Genomic DNA, 19,274 nt, shown 5'->3' with positions numbered 1-19,274 from the left:
GAGTTTACAAAGACTTATGGGTAGAAAAGCCACACTAAGTAATTTACTACACCGCAAAGGCATACTGGGAAATGTTTCCCTCTTACTTTTCCTCCCCAGCACCTAGGTCTCCCCACAGGCAACCATATAACAGGTTCGCGTATATCCAACAGAATTATCCTATGCACAATCAAGTTAAGTATACTTTTTTTTTTTAATTTTTATGCCCATTATATTATTCACTTAGTGTACGAGCTTGCACATTTTAAAAGTATTTTCTATAGCAGATTTCATTGTCTTATTTTGGTGGTCGCAAGAGATTATTTTCATGTTTGCATCACACTTGCATCTTTCTCAAAATTGTGAAATTTCTATTAGGTTCCTGAGGCAGAAACACTAAATATGGTAATATTGAAAAACATGGTAACACTTATTGTGGAAACTCTTGTATGAAGTGACTTCATATACAGCAAGTTGATGCTCATTTCATATGCTTAATCAATACTATGTTCACAAATGTGTAAGTTTATGTACAATAGTAACTTTAGGACTATAATTGATATATAACCCATGAACACTATTATTTAGTCATTATTTATTGTTTACATTTAATTTTTATCCCCATTTCATGCCTTCACACTTGCTGGTCTCTCTGCCTGGTATACCCATCTGTAAGTTTCATGGCTCCACTACTCAGCACCCCAGTATGCTTCCTTTATTACCACTTAAGCACACTGAACTCTTTCTTTCATGTCTCTAGTTCCCGTAAAGGAGCTCTGGTAGCATAGTGGCTAAAGCACTTGACTGCTAACCAGAAGGCTGGCGGTTCAAACCCACCAGCCACTCCTCGGAAGGAAGGTTGGGCAATCCTACTTCAGTAGTGATACTGCCTCGGAAACCCAAGGAGGGGTCACTATGAGTCTGGGCTGACTCGACGGCACATAACAACAACAACAAGAAGTTCCCGTACTATGTGATGAGCTCCTTGAGTGCAGGAACCACCAGTCTGTAATGATTTTTACATTACTAGGCCCTAGCACAGGAGCTCTAGTAGCATAGTGCCGAAGGCACTTGACTGCTCACCAGAAGGCTGGCAGTTCAAACCCACCAGCCACTCCTCGGAAGGAAGGTTGGGCAATCCTACTTCTGTAGTGATACTGCCTCGGAAACCCAAGGAGGGGTCGCTATGAGTCGGGCCGACTCAATGGCAAACAACAACAACAACAGGCCCTAGCACAAAGTTGAGTTAAGCTTTCTGCTGCTAACTGAAAGGCTGACCATTCACGCCCACTCGTTGGCTCCACAGGAGAAAGACCTATTTCCAAAGAGATTACAACCAACAAAACTCCATGGGGTAGTTCTACTCTGTGACATAGGGTCGCTCAGTCAGAATTAACTGCACAGCACCCAACAACAGCATATTGCCAGGCAATATTAGATTAGATGTGTTGGTTTAAAGAAAAAACTATACACCACAGTTGAAACTTGAGAAGGTAACATCTAAGATCAGAAAATTAGGGATTGTTCTGGGAGAGCAAAAGGTATACAGATGAAAATATATTTGGGAAACTGCAGATAGCTCGATGTGATTGAGGTGCACAGTTTAAATAACAAGGTGAGAAATGAGGCTGAACAGGTAGACAGGGACATGCTTTCAGGGTAAAGTTTAAAAAGATACACCGAGCCTGGAATGTTTCTCAGCTTGTGGAGGAGCTTTACCTCCAGCTAGCCAATCCCCTTACCAAACCCAACCCAGTGCTATGGAGTTGATTCTGATTTATAGCGACCCTACCGGACAAAGTAGAACTACCCAGTAAGATTTCAAAGACTATCAATCTCTACTGAAGCAAACTGCCTCATCTTTCTCACATGGAGCAGCTTGTGTGTTCAAACCAACATTTTTTGGTTAGTGCCACCTGAGTCCCGTATCCAATTACTTGCACTTTCCAAAAGGCATCATATTCTTCCATAGCTCTGACCTTCCTTTGTGCTTTGTCCTTTGCCGGGAAAGCTCTTCTTCAAAACCCAGGTTCAACTGTCACTTTTCCAGGGAAGTTTTCCCTGCTCCATGCCTCTAATACAGAAGACTGGAAGGTTGGGCAATCTACTTCCCTAGTGATACTGCCTTGGAAACCCAAAGAGGGGTCGCTATGAGTCAGGTCTGACTCCACGGCACACACCACCACCACCACTCCTGCTGACCTCTCTTGAGAATATATTTTACTAGCCCTTCTGACCCCTCCTTGGGTTTCCCAGGCGGTATCACAAGGAAGTAGATTGCCCAACCTTCCTTCCGAGGAGTGGATGGTGCATTTGAACCGCCAGCCTTTTGGTTAGCAGTCAAGTGCCTTAGGCATTATGCCACCAGAGCTCCTCTGAACGATGTGGACTGGGCTTTTTCAACTTTGCACCTTCAGCTTCTTTAGTGCTAGAAATTCACCACACGTTTGTTATGCTACTAAGGAAGACCTCATTTTCCATTATGCCCCAACACTTGAAAGCACAAGAGCTCACTTTGTAGACTGTGGATCCAAGTACACATAGTAATAGAAGCTGAAATATAAGTACAATAAATAAGAACAGTATTTTACAGTTAAGCACACTCGGTGACACTGCGTCCCCAGCTAGCCAAACCAGGTCAAAGACTGACCAGAGAACGTTGCAAGATTCCTATCTTGCACCAAGCATTCTAAACATCCTCTCGTTTAGCACAGTACCCTCAGCTGAATGTGTAGGAGACAGCATGGCCCAAGGCAAAGACCTGGACTTGAACAAAGAGCTCTTCCGATCTCCCAGTTTGGTGAATTGAATCCTGTAGTGTGCGTGAAACAGCGTAAGGTCTAAGGTCTCTAAGATTGGTCTGGGGCCCAGGCCCGCCTTGGTCAGCATTTCCTGCTTGGCGGATTCCCGCAACCTCAGGGCTCAGGAACTAATCCCGCTGAAGACGCCGAAAGGCCAGCGAGGAGCCGGCAGGGAGGAGGAGCTGCAGCGCTTTGTTCTGTTGAGGTTCCCGTTTCGCAGAATGTATCCGCCAGGGGCCCTGCTTCCAAGCTCTTCCCGCTCCTTCAGGCAGCAGCGCTGCTCCACGGATTTGGAAATTCCGAGTTGCCTCGGCACTGCAGCGCAGGCCCGAGGATCCTTGCATCGACTCTAGACTTTCGCACTCCGCACCTGCCAGGTAAAGGAGCTCCAGAAGGTTCCATGAATTTCGGGAACCATCGCTTGCGCCCACCCCCCACAAGGCCCTTCGGCACAACTCCTCCCACCTGGAGAGCCCTGCGCCGTTGCCTAGGTAACCGCGGGGCGGTGGTAGCGGCCGGGAAGGGTGGGACTTCCGGCGGGTGACGCGCTGCGGCTCGGCTACAAAAGACGACGGCTGCGGCGCGCCGGGGGGAACTTTCCAGAACGCTCGGTGAGAGGCAGAGGATCGGCAGCTGCCCCAACTGCGCACAGCTACGCACTCTTTCCCGCTCCCCCACACGAACCTCCGCCCGCTCAACTGTGAGTTTCATCCCTCGCGCTTCCCCTTGCCGCCGCCTGGCGCCATTGGTGGCGCGGGGAAGACGGATGGAGTCGCGGACGGGAGACGGTTGGCTCCGCGTGGGCGGGAGGGTTGTCGGTTTCCGTATCCCCGATTGCTTTCTTAGAGGGCTGATGGTTACCCGGCAGTCTGTCGCCGGCTCGCAGTAAGAGGGCCTGAGACCTTCCTTGAACTGTTTCCTAGCCAGTCTGAGGTCCCAAAGGAGCCGCCGCCTTAGTGCCCCTCAGTGCGCGCCCCCGCGCCCCTCCTCGCGCTCACTCGGGGCTGGCGGCCCTATATGCGCGTGCGCGGTGGGGGGCTGCGGGAGGAGCCGGGCGGAGGCTGCAGCTTTGCTTTCTTTCTCCTCTCCCTTTGTTGAGTGCTGGGTTTCGTCTTCCACCGGTACGATCCTTGGTGAGCGGGAGAAAGGAAGGAGACCTTAACGGTCGGCAGCAAATATAGGAGGCAACCTGGCGACATGTGAAGTACCTAGGCTTGTGGGGTGAGAGGGATTCGGTGGTTAAAGCGGAGGAGCTGTAAGCCCTGTGGTTGAGAAACATTGCTACGTAGTGGGGGGAGGGGAGCCGACTGCCCGGAGCTGGTGTTCGTGATCATTAAGAAAACCAGTTCCCTCTTGCTCCTCAACTGTGTTCAAATGTCTCTTTTCTGGGGAGTAAGTGGCATTACTAAAAACACTGGTAATGTGATAACCAAAGGACTGATCCTGCTAGTGCTCCTTTTTTGTTGTAGTTGGCTGTCACCATCTCTAGAAAAGAAACGGGCTATCCAAATAATGTGTTAGTATAGAAGTTTCGGTGTGGGAGAGTGGGAACCAACTGCTAGAAGAAGTATTATTTCTTGGTAAATGTAAGTTTCTATTTAGTCTATTAGAGTTTGTGGCTGAGTTTCACAGGAATTCTTAGGTTTACGTTAAGTTTAGGGAGATGGTATTCTAATCAGATTTGATGGACAGATTTCTGTCTTAACTCTGATTTTACTAATTAAAACTCTAAAGTCTGTTAAAATAGAATTTTCTTATTTCAGGCTGTAGAAAATGGTGAAAGAAACCACTTACTATGACGTTTTGGGGGTCAAACCCAATGCCACCCAGGAAGAGTTGAAAAAAGCTTATAGGAAACTGGCCTTGAAGTACCATCCTGATAAGAATCCAAATGAAGGCGAGAAGGCAAGTAGTGTACTCTTAAACATAAGTGAATAGTTCTTTCTCAAGTATCTGGTGTCGATGTTAATACCTAAAATTGAGCATATCTAACATAATGGTAAAAGGTGCCCTGCTGGCAAAATGGTTAAGCCCTGGTCTGCTAATCTAAAGGTCAGCAGGGTGATCCCAGTAGCAGGGTGCTCGAAGGGGAGAAGATCTGGCAGTGTGCTCCTGTAGCGGGAACAGTTTAGGGGAAACTATGGGGCAGAATCAACTTGAGGGCACACAACAATTATTATGGCTATGCTTTGAAGCAGTTTTGTTTTAAAACATGGAATTTATTCCCTTTTTCTTAAACAGTTTAAACAGATTTCTCAAGCGTATGAAGTGCTCTCTGATGCAAAGAAAAGAGAATTATATGACAAAGGAGGAGAACAGGCCATCAAAGAGGGTGGAGCAGGTGGTGGTTTTGGTTCCCCCATGGACATCTTTGATATGTTTTTTGGAGGTGGTGGAAGGATGCAGAGAGAAAGGAGAGGTAAGATAATCCAGTCCTCATGCAGAAAATTAAAGTAGTTGTTGGTCAAAGCAAATCTTAAAGCCTCAATTTTAGATGCTTGTTTATATGTTGGTATAATGTTGGCTGCTTGTGGTTTATAGTGTGGTTTAAAAATGAGGTTTGACATAACAAAATGCTAATGAAACAAAAGCCAAGCCATTTGAGTGTCAACAAATGAGTTTACAAGACTCTTGGATATTTCAGGATTAATCAAACATTAAGGGAACAAAGTAATTGCATGATTTTCGGTCATTTTTACTGGTAATTATTGGATTCATAGCAACCCGGTGGGAAGTACTGTAGCCTCTTCAATCAAGGGTGATCTGGAATAAACTTCCCTCAAGACCATATAGCCAGTCAGCTGTACATCAAGCCAGGATTAAAACACAGGTTCATTGCTCTTAAATAGGTTATTTGTATAATCTTGAATCAGCTTTATTTTACCAAACGTACCTGTTTAATGTGTAGCAGAAGTGTTTTGGTCAAGAGAAGTCGATTTCATTTCTTTCCAGTATGTTTTATGCAAACAAGGACTAACAGGTAGTGGCCAGTTGTAAAACAAATGGGCAAGTTAGTTATTAAGTTTCACTTCGAGCTTTTTAAGTTTTTGCTTTTTTTTTTTTTAAAGGTCTTCAAGAAAGTAGTATGCTTTGTTTGTTTATTTTTAAAGCCTTTACCTTAAAAAGAAAACTGTAATCCAGTTGAATTGCTTAGTAAATTGTTGGGATGACCTGTCCCACAGAAAAATACTGGTTATCTTTTTTTTTTTTTTTTTAAATAAGGGATTGACCTAATAGTTAACCACCAACAAATTCTTTCCTGTGATTTAAATCAATGAGAGATTGCTTTCTGGTGTGAGACTAATTGGACCAGAAAATAACATGCTTCATAGTCTTTCTTATATTCCTGACACCATGTAAAATGAGAAGGGCAACATTCATCATGCCCGAACTAAGTGGATGAGGCTATGTTTATGATACAGAACCCAAAAGTAGAGCTCTGAGCAGAAGGATATAGTTAATAGTATGTGACATTATTGGAAACCAAAAGTGTTTATTACAAATGTTGTGCAGAAAGGAATTTATAAACTTTCAGTTATGCATAAGGCAGTAGTGTTTGGTGGTGGATAAAGTCCTGGTGGAAAGATCACTAGCTAGGAACTTATTAACTAACCATTGGCAGGTGACTTTCTGCAGCCTCAGTATCCTTATATGAACTCCACCTTGCCATTCTTTTATTGGTTCTGACCACAAGGCTCTTTAAATATAGATTAATTTCAAATAAAAATTTACTTCCTCAGTCATAGTAACCACATTTTATGTGCTTAGTAGCCCCATGTGACCAGTAGCTACTATATAGATCAGTACAGATGCAAAACATTTCCATTATTGCAGTAAGTTTTATTGAATAGGGACAGTGATACTATCAAGAATATGAACACCTGACCTTTAAACACCTAGTGCTGACCCAGCAGTATTTTTTATTATTACTGATTCATGAAGAGGTAGGAATTTATATTCTTCAGTGGCAACTCAGTAAATACTGCAGCCACATCCCTAGCTAATAGTGATGAGCAGGGTTTTATTCTGAAAAATTTTGGCCATGTTGCTCAATAATGATATTAAATGAAGGGTCAGAGAATATATTGAAACAAATGCAAGTTTGGAGTAATTTTTTGTGAAATGTATCCATTAAATGATGTGTTGGTTTTCATGAGTGATTTTTGCAGGTAGTATTTTGATTGCCATAACTTCTAAGACACCTACCTCTCAGTCCCTGGGCAGATTATGTAATTTCTGACCCAGATTTCCTCATCTGTAATCACGTTGTATAACAGTTTGAAGATTGTATGTGATAATGTGGTGTTCTGTGTATGTAATAGGTGTTCAGTGAATGTGCACTGTGGGGTTCATCTTTCGTTCTTTAACCATTTTTGTAATGCCTTGGACTCGGAAGAGATGCAGTATCTTAGATTACTAATGAGCATTATTTTGTTTTAGGAAAAAACGTTGTGCATCAACTCTCAGTAACATTAGAAGATTTATATAATGGTGCAACAAGAAAACTAGCTCTGCAAAAGAATGTGATTTGTGACAAATGTGAAGGTATGGTCTATCATTTTTATTTAATATGTTAACTGAAAATTCTAGGTACATAAAATTGGGCAAATACTTCCCAAATTTTAGGGTGTAAAAGTATGAAGAAAACCCTACCCCTAGAGAAAATTGGCATTTTCTCTTGGTGTGTTTTGCAAATACATTGGGATACATCTACTTTGGTATTTTTCTCAGGTTACAGAGAAAACACTTTGCTGTATCTCTAACACTTAAAAAAACATTTTAATGGCTTCTTAGTAATCTGTAATATGATTTAAAACAATCTGTCTTTGGGCACTCATTTCATTTAGAGACAAATTATTGACTGCAAACCTGTAAACTTTTTTGTAAATAAATGCTTCTTGGTACCTTGTAGAGATACAAACTCTTTGAAATGTTCTGATCTCATAGATGAAGTAGTCCTAAGAATTGCTTTTAGATTTAAGATTCTAAAATGGCTTTTTGGGAAGACCAGCAGTCAAGATGTTTTATAGCTGTTTCATAGTAATTTGGCTATATTTTAAGGAGCTGTAGTGGTGCAGTGTTAAGGCATTTTGGCTGCTAACCAAAAGGTCAGCAGTTTGAATCCAGAACCCACCAGCCACTCTGGGAGAGAGGTGAGGCAGTCTGTTTCTGTAAAGATTTACAGCTTTGGAAACCCTATGGAGCAGTCCTACTCTGTCCTGTAGGGTTGTTATGAGTTAGACTCAACTCTGGGGGTAGGTTTGGGTTTTGGTAGCTGTACTTTATCAAATAAAGACTGGATTGTAGATAGACAGCATTCCATCCCATCTTGAAAATCTTACAGAGTAGTGTTTAGAGTTTGTTTTTGTTTTTGGTATTGTGATTTGGTAGGGTAGTGCCTAAAGCATTTGACTACTAACCAGAAGGCTGGCGGTTCAAACCCACCAGCCACTCCTTGGAAGGAAGGTTAGGCAATCTACATCCGTAGTGATACTGCCCGGGAAACCCAAGGGAGGAGGGGTTGCTATGAGTCGGATCCGACTGTTGGCAGTTAAGTTTGGTTTTTGGTTTATTGTGATTTGGGTTAAGTTTTACAAAGTGGATTCTTTTTAAATTCAACAGTTCATACTTAACTTTGTTTCGTGACACCACTACATTCCCCCACAGTGTGACACCTTACCTCCCATCACCTCCATATGGCTACTCTTTCCTTTTGTCTTCCTCACCAGTGCGTTCCCACCTCCCTACCTTTCTCCCTGTATAAATGCTGCCTTTCTGATCTCCTGTGGTTGATTTGAATGGTCTTATTAAATACTCATTACTGTATTCAATACTAAATTCATAATTTCATTTTCTTTGTAACTATTTAGGTAGAGGTGGTAAGAAAGGAGCAGTAGAGTGCTGTCCTAATTGTCGGGGTACTGGAATGCAGATACGAATTCATCAGATAGGACCTGGAATGGTTCAGCAAATTCAGTCTGTGTGCATGGAGTGTCAGGGCCATGGGGAACGAATCAGCCCTAAAGACAGATGTAAAAGTTGCAATGGAAGGAAGATAGTTCGAGAGAAGAAGATTCTAGAAGTGCATATTGACAAAGGTGAGTTTGAACTGTTTCTCATTCTGAAGTCTTGAGTGCTATGGAGTGTTAGTGTGTCACATTTTATAACACTGAAAAATTGTTCTTAATCTTATTTTCACATATGATCCTATAAGCCAGAGATATAGCTCTTAGGTACTTGGCAAATAGTATTCTTCCATCCAGACTTTCTTGCACATTTGCATTGCATTGCTAAAAGGAACACATTTGGTATCTCCTCAGTTAATATAAGGATTATATTTCTGACATCCACTGGTAGCACTGTAAATGATTGACTAGTATTTTATTACATGGCTGTATGAAACTTAACAATTTTCTCCTGTTAAAAGTCTGAAGTATTTGGATAAACTTTTGCCTCGATATATGAGGAAATGTAGGTGAAGGATGAAGTAAGAATCGTGAGTTGAATAAAAAGTGAGACAAAGGCAACTTTAATAATCATTGGTTCAAGAAATAATAGGCATGTACTGATCTGCAGGCACTGGGTTTTGTAATTGAGTTATGTTTAAAGTGATGCCCACGCCATTACTGGACTATTGAAGGACAGGTTGCTGGAGTGGAAGGAATCTCATTAAAATATGTTGGCCTTTTAAAAAAAAAAAAAAAATTCACTATTGGAAAATAGTTCACTCTCTACTTTCTGTGTTGATCACATGGACTAAGGGAGTGTCAGGCAGTGATTTATCCTTTTGTTTCTAAAGAGAACTAAACTGGTTCTTCAACAAAAAGATTATAAAAACAAGATGTATAAATTTTAAAGTTTTTCAGTGGTTGAAGAATTACCATTAATAAATATTAGTTGATGAAAATTTTCTAATTGCTGCTAGTGCAGTAATAGAAGGAAGTCTTGATATATGCTGCTTTAATAGAAATAATTTGGTGATGGATTTTATTATGTAAGTGGTGAAGTAGTTCTAGGTAGCATTTATGAGTTGTAGCATAGTGGCTAAAGCACTTGACTGCTAACCAGAAGGCTGGCGGTTCAAACCCACCAGCCACTCCTCAGAAGGAAGGTTGGGCAATCCTACTTCCGTAGTGATACTGCCTCGGAAACCCAAGGAGGGGTCGCTATGAGTCGGGGCCGACTCAACGGCACATAACAACAACAACAACAATATTACCAGAGAGTGACAGATTTGGCACCACATAGACCATTTTATTTAATCTTCACAAGAGCCATAATGGGGTTGGATTCTGGGAAAAGCTGAGGCTTAGGAAGGTTGTACAGGTTGCCTCCTGGAGTAATCCAGCTGGTAAAAACACTTCAAATCTTGAGATTTGAAGCCAGATCTTTTGGCCTCTCTAGAGTTTGTGCTGTCTAGTACGATAAGCTTTCTTCAGTAGGAAAGTGGATTGATCTAACCAGCTGTACATTTTCAACCATTTCTGTGAATATTGGCATTAACAAAGACTTAGCATTTTAATTTTATTTTCCATGCACACCCAGATCAGCATCTGTTTATTGTAATACACTCTGTGATTCTGAATTTGATTGGAAGTTAAACATTATTTTTAGGCATGAAAGATGGCCAGAAGATAACATTCCATGGTGAAGGAGACCAAGAGCCAGGACTGGAGCCAGGAGATATTATCATTGTTTTAGATCAGAAGGACCATGCTGTTTTTACTAGGTAAAAACTCGATGTATCTTGCATATTTGGGTTGATTGTATTTTTTTTAATGAGTGTTTTTTATTTCTCATTTTCTGGAAGTACCCTGGAAAAAACCAAGAGAGTTAGGCTATGGATAATATATTTTATAAAAGGTTGTTCACCATTAAGTTTCAATCATACTTGTTTTAAAGGGGGCTATAGAAAATAGGGTCACATTTTAGTTTTTGGACTCGAAATTATTGCCTAATCTGGAACTTGAAGGGGTGCACTTTAAATCAGGAGATGTTTTGGAGCTTTTATTACAAATAAATATAAATAGCAGGCAGCACGTGGGCTGGGGAAAAATGTCCCTAAACAAAATTTTGCCCTCAATTTTTTTGTAATTTGAAGTACCTTAAAGCTTTCACCAATTTTAAATTGAGTTCATGATAAGTTGGATTGCTTTTAGTTGTAAATACACACCATTCAAAACCAATCTCTCTAAGAAACTCAGATTGGCACCAGCTTTTAAACATGTGGATATGTATGTGTGATATATATATAAAAATTCAAGTCTGTTGGTATGTAATGTTTAAATACAGATTTTACAGTGAACTCTTAACACTGAAGCACAAGAAAGATTGATGAATAACAGTAAATGTGTTCTTACCCATGGCTAATTTAAAAATATTGGAGGTAGAGTTACAGTAGTGTGTTGGCGATGTCATTTAGAAGGAACTATATTTTCAATTTGTTACTGTAGAACATTTCAGAAGTGCCATTAAGCTCAGGATTGTGGTGCTATCATTTGAGGTGAATCTTTTGAGTTTTTCTGGACATTCTCTCTGAAGACGTTTTATTTTAGTAATATGGATAATTGGAAGAAGAAAAGGAAGTGGGACTGTTAATCAAATGTAAATGATTGTGTTGAGTCATAAAATGATAGTCTTTGTATTATGAGATCATCCTGAATCTGCCTGAAGGCACCTATAGCAATAACATACTAGTTCCCTCGTGAACATCATCAATAAATTCTTATTGCTATCTCTTGAAATTGGTCATAAATCATTAACTAATATAATAGACCCTAAATAATCCCAGGCTCAGTCCAGGTCTGTCCAACTGTTACACAACAGGGTTCTCTACTTCCGCCTCAGAAACCCAGAGGAGGTTGCTATGAGTCAGAATCAACTCGATGGCAGTGAGTTTGGTTTGGTGTTTGGAATGGTAATGTTTGTCTGCTGCCCTTTTATTTAGCCTCATGGGAATTTTTTTTTTTTTCTTTCCATGAGAAATTATATTTACAATTTAGTTAATTTAGGGATGGCAAATGGTGGAGGCTGCCTAAAGTGTGTGTGTAGAAAGATTCTGAAGCTTTGTTCTAAAATCAGGCTGGCAGGTTCCATATATCTGCTACTCCCTATTCTGAGCTGTTTCATTCTTAGAAATAGGAAAGAAGGGTGTCTTTCACAAAGCCACCATTGATGTTACAGAAGAAAACAATTGGCATGCAATGGGACTTCTGATCATGGGTGATTTGAAAGATACACTAAGTGCCATATTTACATTGATATAGACGAGGAGAAGACCTTTGCATGTGTATGGACATACAGCTGGTTGAAGCATTGTGCGGCTTCCAAAAGCCAATATCCACTCTTGACAATCGAACCATAGTCATCACCTCTCATCCAGGTATGATAGATTTGCTCCTCTTTGTAATCTAGTGTTTTCATTGTCTGCTGATAGCTCAGTAGTATGGGCACTGAGAGAAAACTCATATTCTGTCTTTACATATTCTTTTGTCTTTCCTGATGTTCTTTACCCTTTCATTGGGGCTGAAGTCATGTGGTCTTAGTCCTTTTTTGGTCCACCCTGGAACCGATAAATGAAAGGCTACAAGATTATTTCCACTAACAGATGTGTTGCTATCAGTGAGCTAGGATGTTCTTTATTTGTTCTGCCTACTAAAAATGTTAGCATACTTAAGGAAGAACTTGCTTCAATATTTTTTAGGTCAGATTGTCAAGCATGAAGATATTAAGTGTGTGCTGAACGAAGGCATGCCAATTTATCGTAGACCATATGAAAAGGGGCGCTTAATCATCGAATTTAAGGTAAGCTGTAAAGTAGTCTATGAATACTTAAGATTGATGAACTTATAAAATCTGATGCAGGATTATATCTTCTGGATGCCAAGGAACACTAAAGATTTTGTCTGATCTGGTACCATCTTTTTCAGTGTTCTTCACTAACAGTGGGGTTGGATTTGTTTGCATCATTAACTGGCTATTTAAAGATAATGTTGGGTCAGTGGTGGGGATCTTACATTGATCTTATTTCAGGGTTCTAAAATGCTTATCCATTGTAGATTTGGGGGCAAAATACTATAGTGTTCGTTTAATACATTAAAAATGGTTTTAGTAAGATAGGACTGTCTTCTTAATAAGTAATAGCTTCATTTAAATTAATTGTTAAAAAGGGATTAGAATGTATTTTAGGATGGGTTCTTGTATTTTAAAAGTGTTTGCTGAATAGGATAATGGTGGTTTAGGTGTAAGTTTGCAAAGATCATCCCTGCCCTTCCCGCTTCCCCTCTCTCCCTCCCAAAAAAACCAAACAAACAAAATCCCCTGTGTCATAAGCCTTAACAACTAGTTCAGAATGCCAGGTACTATGCCTTTCAGAATATGTTCTAACCTGATTTGGGATTATTAAGGGTCTCATGGGTTACATGTGTTTTTCTGGGAGGGAAATGAGTTCATAGGAATTTGTCTGTGGTTATCATTCAAAATGAATCTTAACAGTAGAAATTTACTTCTGTAGGTTAATTTTCCTGAGAATGGCTTTCTCTCTCCTGATAAACTCTCTTTGCTGGAGAAACTCCTGCCTGAGAGAAAGGAAGTAGAAGAGACTGACGAAATGGATCAGGTAGAACTGGTGGACTTTGATCCAAACCAGGAGCGGCGACGCCATTACAATGGAGAAGCCTATGAGGATGATGACCATCACCCCAGAGGTGGGGTTCAGTGTCAGACATCTTAATGGGGGCGAGTGAATAACACTCACTACTGGCAGTTTATATGCAGTAGTGAATAAGTGAAGGACTGTAATCAATCGTATACTCGCTACTTGCTATTGTTTTTGTTTTAATATTCAACAATTAGTAGTGTTTTAAAGTCAAATGAAGAATAAACTGAAATATAAAAGCTCTGACTTTGCCCTGTATGTATGATGACTTCAGTGTGCAAGATGAAGTTTAATACTTGTAAAAACGACTTTTGGTTTAAAAGGAGGAAAAAAAAAAAAAGTCCCCCTTCACCCTCGGTGTTTTGTTAGGCCATACCTTGTAATTGTTTTCAGCTGTGCACTTGGACTAGCTTAGACTGAAATGCTAGGTATATGTATTGACTCCAGTGTATGACCCTTAATTGTTAAGCTATGAAATTAAAACTCTGTATTTAACTGGTAATCAGCAGAAACTCTTAATTTGTAGAGAAGTGTTGGTTTGTATAGTTATTTGTATTATGTGGGATTCATTGTGATGCCTTTGAGTTTATTGCCTCAACTATTACTTGAAGAAGGCATAATATAAAATTTAGCCTGTGGTATCAGTGATGGAAGTGATAACTTTCTAAAGAAGGGGTTTATCATCATACTGCTTCTCAAGGTCTTGCACTTCTAGAATTGCAATTGCATTCCCTTCAGCTATGCCATCTTATATATGTTGATTGATCCTGGTTATATTTTGTTTTTAAAAACTCTTCTGTTTGGACCATGATAAGCCCCAGAGTAGGGACCTCAGGAGTTTGGGTAACTTAGAAGTGAAGAGACCTTTTACATGGAGAAGTAATTTGCATGTATGAGATAAAAAAGTGTTCCTTAGATACAGTAAAGGCTTAATTTTAAACCATTTAACTTATGTTCCAAAGTAACTGTAATGATGGTAGTATATAGAAAATTATGACAAATAGCTTAATTGTATGTTTAAAAATCATAATGTTCACATGCTTAAATCTGGTTATCAGAAGTTAGGTAATTCTTGAAATGTGTAAATTTCTCCTTAATATACTGATTACAAAGCATTTCCAATGTGTGTCACTATAGGCTTTTTTTTTTTTTCCCTCTCCTTTTCCCCTAGCTCAAAGCCTTGGCTTTTCCCTAATTACCATAGGTAACTTTTCATTTAACTAGCTAAAATTACTAATACAAAAAGTACAGTTAAATGTTTAGTGTTAAATTTGGGTAGGGAGTGAAAGTGGAGGGGGGGAGAGTAAGGGGCCAAGGTTTTTTTTAAAACTTGGTAAACAGTGGAGTAAGAGAACTTTTTGCCTATCTCAGCTTCTGCTGTCTATTCTGTAATTGGGAAACTTAAATATTTTCAACCTGTAAGTAGTCATAAATTATAAGTTCTTCTGGTGGCATAGTGTCCAAGGCATTCAACTGCTAACCAGAAGGCTGGCGGTTCAAACTCACCAGCCATTCCTCTGAAGGAAGACTGGGCAATCTACTTCTGTAGAGATACCTCCGGAAACCCAAGGAGAGGTCACTGTGAGGCAGGACCAACTCAGTAGCAGTTTTTTTGTTTGTTTGTTTACAAAGAACATCAACTTAAAAGGAAGAAACTAAATCTTGGTGTATAAATTGGCTCCCATATGTTCTTTGTTGTCCATTCCTAATTGACAGCTCTTCTCCCATTAGTTTAGTGCCTAAGGCATTTGACTGCTAACCAGAAAGTTGTCCGTTCAAATCCACCAGCCACTCTTTGGGAAGAAGGTTGGGCAATCTACTTCCGTATTGCCTTGGAAACTCAAGGGAGGGGTAGCTACTCTAATGTGGTTGGTGGCTATGGAGCAGATATTCAGGAAAGCAGAAACAAGATACTCTTATTTACAAATTTAAAGGCAATGAAGAAAGGACAAAGTTACCTTAGTGACAATTTGTGTAGACAGTGCTGATGCATTTTTTCCACTGGTTTATACCTACAGGCTCTACGAACTGCAATCTAGGGATTCTGATGTAATTGGGCTTGTGCACCCTAAATTTTCAGGACAATGTCTGTGTGTAACCAAGGCTGGAAAACCACCAATATGCAGACAAGCTTAATACCCAGGCCAGGGTATTGCCACTTTAGGGGACTTGTGCAAAGTCAGATACTGACAACCAGCCCTAGCTATTGCATGTAAACAAACTCAGACCAGGGGGAGGTTAGATGAACATGACAGTTGTTTTTTTTTTGAAATAATGTGGGAACATTCATCATAAACTCTTAATAGCGCAGTGGAGAAGATTCTAGCAAGCTGCAGTGATACAAAGGTGACATTTCCAGGGTTTCAGAAGTCTTGCACCTTCAGTGATTTGATTATCACGGCAACCTTGTGAGAGACAAAACACTTCAGATGAAACTGTCCTCTAGTTGGTTCTAGTGATCAGGTGGCTATTAAATTTGAGCATGCTAGCTGGACCACACTGCCAGTTTCTGATTCTATCCGAGGTGAGGTTTTAATTTGCATTTCATACGTGTTCCACATGACACTTTTGAGAATCACTGTTGTACCCTGGGTGGCACAGTTAAGAGCTCTGCCACTAAGCAAATGTTGGCAGTTTCACATTGACCCAGACATACCTGGGAAGAAATGCCCAGCACGTTGAAAATTGAGTGGAGCTCAGTTCTGAGACATTTGGTGGCCATGAATCAGAATTGCTTCACAGCTGGCAGCAACTCATTCTAGCCCAATAGAAAACAGCGAAGGCTGGAATCCAGTCCATTCTTATAATTCAATATTCTATCTCACTGCCTGTGGCCAGTTTAGATGTTTTAACAATGTGGAGAAATAATTGGTTTCTTTGTCTTGGTCCTAACCTAAAGGTGGAGAAACTTGACAGCAAGCAAGATTCAAAGAGGAGGTAGAAGTCGTCAAACATTGGAATGACTAACAGAATGTTTAATTTCAAAGGGAGTATGGCCAGGCACTCAACATCCAGCTCCCATTAATTTTGCCTCTACTCAGGAGCTCTGGTGGTATAGTGCCTAAGGCATTGGACTGCTAACCAGAAGACTGTTGGTTCAAACCCAGCAACCACTCCTTGAAAGGAAGACTGGGTAATGTATTTCCACAGTGATACTGCTCAGAAACCCAAGAAGGGGCTATGAGTTAGATCTGACTCGACAGCAGTGAGTGTTGGGTGCTGTGGGTAAGATCTCTTGACTACCACATCTGTAAAAACCCCCGGTGTCACCAGATGTCTCCAGCCCGTGGCAGCTGGCCCTAGCGAGTGAATGCTCAGTGCAACCATCCCAAACCAGTAAAAGGCTTTCTGGCACACCTCTGCCTTCCCCAGGCCTGGAGTAGGGATGGACCAGGACCCAGCCCCTGGCGTGCATGCATGGCTTGCCTCCCGCTCGCCATCTCCTGGCAGGGAGAGCTAGGTGCTGGATGGTCCCAGCATTCTCAGGCCTAGTGATAGCAGTGCACTCTTCCTGAGCAAAGAGTTCTTGTTTTAGTAAGCCCACGTGGATTTTAGGAGAAGCAAAGTGCAGAATAACGTGAAGAGCTTGTTCCTGTTTTTTAACAAAATAAGCAGCAAACACTTTTTTTTTTAAATTAGGTACAAAATGAAGAATGTTAAGATTTACCTGAGAGACAAAAAAAAGATTTTTTTTAACTTTCCGTTTACTTGTTATACCCATACCCAATATATTACTTTATTAAAAAGAAGAAAAAATACATACGTAACACCTCCCATAGCAAGAGGATAAAAAACAGGCCCCCTTCCCTGGCATACTGTATTGTCCACCACATACATACATTACTAATATGCCATACTGAGTTCCTGGAAAGGTTTCCTTCAACTTAACTTGGATGTCAAACTCCTTTACATCTGGAACTGGTCCTTTCATGGTCACATCTGAAAAACCTTTCCTAAGCCTACTGGGCTGGATTAGGTGTCCCTTCTCCCATTATTAAAGAAGCACCTCAAGCTTTTTTCTTAGCACACTTTTTTAATTAGTAGACTTTATTTTTTGAGTAGTTTTAGGTTTACAGAAATACTACACAAAGTAGATACCCCACCATCCCTATTAACAACTTGTATGTGTGATACATTTGTTAACTATTGATGAACTAACACTGATACATTAACTGAATTCCACAGTTAAACAAACATGCAATTACATATATTGATTATTGCTGTTGATTGGAATGTGAAAGTAGAAAGCAAATAATCATCAGTAGTTGGGAATGATGACCTTAGTGACAGAAAGGACTCTGGAGATTGCATGGCAGAATTCTGCAAGACCAATGACTTACTCATTGCAAATAACCTTTTTTCAACAAGGTAAATGGTGGCTGTACACAGTGACCTTACCAAATGGAAATACAAAGGAATCAAATTGACTATATCTGTGGAAAGGTGATGGAGAAGCTCAATTATCATCAGTCAAAACAAGACCAATTGTAGAACAGACCATCAATGGCTCATATGCAAGTTCAAGTTGAAGCTGAAGATAAAACAAGTCCACAAGAGCCAAAATACAACCTTGATCATATCCCACCTGAATTTAGAGACCATCTGAACAACAGATTGGATGCACTGAAAACCAGTGACCAAAGACCAGATTGTGGGATGACATCAAAAACATCATACACAAAGAAAGCAAAAGATCATTAAAGTGACAGGAAAGGAAGAAAAGAACAAAACGGATGTCAGAAGAGACTGAAACTTGCTCTTGAATGAAGAGTAGCTAAAGTGAATGGAAGAAATGGTGAAATAAAAGAGCTAAACAAGATTTTCAAAGGGTGGCTTGAGAAGACAAAATATTACAATGAAATGTGCAAAGACTAGAGTTAAAAAACCAAAAGGAAGAACACACTCAGCATTTCTCAATCTGAAAGAATTGAAAAAAATTCAAGCCTTCAGTTATAATACTGAAGGATTCTATGGGCAAAATACTGAACAATGCAGAAGCATCAAAAGAAAATGGAAGGAACTCAAGAGTTACTGTACCAAAAAGAATCGACATTCATCTATTTCAGGAGGTAGCATATGATCAAGAATCAATGGTATTGAAGGAAGAAATCCAAACTGCACTGAGGGAACTGGTGAGAAACAAGGCTTCAGGAATTGACAGACTGGCCATTGAGATGTTTCAACAAATGGATGCAGCTCTGGAGGCACTTACTTGTTTCTGCCAAGAAAACTAGAAGACGGCTACCTGGCTAACCAATTGGAAGAGGTCTATATTTAAGTCCATTCCAAAGAAAGGTGATCCAACCAAACATGGGAATTATCAAACAATACCATTAATATACACAAGTAAAATTTTACTCAAGATAATTCAAAAATGGTGGTGCAGCAGTACACTAACAGGGAACTTACAGAAATTCAAGCTGGATTCAAAAGAGGATGTGGAACAAGGGATATCACTAGTGATGTCAGATGGATCCTGGCAGAAAGCAAAGAATACTAGGAAGACCCAGAAATAGATTCCTTCCATCTTTTATCTACCCACCTGTGGTCAGCTGATCTTTGACAAAGGGCCAAAATCCATTAAACAGGGAAGAGATACAGTCTTTTTAACAAATGGTTCTGGCAAAACTGGATGTCCATTTGCAGGAAAATGATGCATACTTCACATCATACACAAAAACTAATTCCATATGGATCAAAGACTTAAATGTGAAACCTAAAACTACAAAGTTCATTAGAGAAAAATAGGGGTAAACTGAGGTGCCCCAATTTATGGCACGAATAGACCATCAAGCATAACCCAAAATGCACAAATAGCGGAAGATAAACTAGATGAT

The 19,274-nt window shown here is 40.2% G+C and overlaps 1 protein-coding gene across 1 annotated transcript; it reads left to right on the top strand.

The window, feature by feature from the left end:
• Positions 1-4,553: 4,553 nt before the first annotated feature.
• Positions 4,554-13,512, top strand: DNAJA1 (DnaJ heat shock protein family (Hsp40) member A1). Its single transcript, XM_007950691.2, has 8 exons — positions 4,554-4,685; positions 5,022-5,199; positions 7,221-7,325; positions 8,651-8,878; positions 10,395-10,509; positions 12,047-12,162; positions 12,484-12,584; positions 13,294-13,512. The coding sequence occupies exons 1-8, from the start codon at positions 4,554-4,556 to the stop codon at positions 13,510-13,512; spliced, it is 1,194 nt and encodes a 397-aa protein (XP_007948882.1).
• Positions 13,513-19,274: the final 5,762 nt, after the last annotated feature.

Source organism: Orycteropus afer, unplaced genomic scaffold, assembly GCF_000298275.1.
Source record: "Orycteropus afer afer isolate SDZICR_OR568_19922 unplaced genomic scaffold, OryAfe1.0 scaffold00285, whole genome shotgun sequence".
NCBI lineage: Eukaryota > Metazoa > Chordata > Mammalia > Tubulidentata > Orycteropodidae > Orycteropus > Orycteropus afer.
This window is presented reverse-complemented; position numbering and strand designations above follow the sequence as displayed.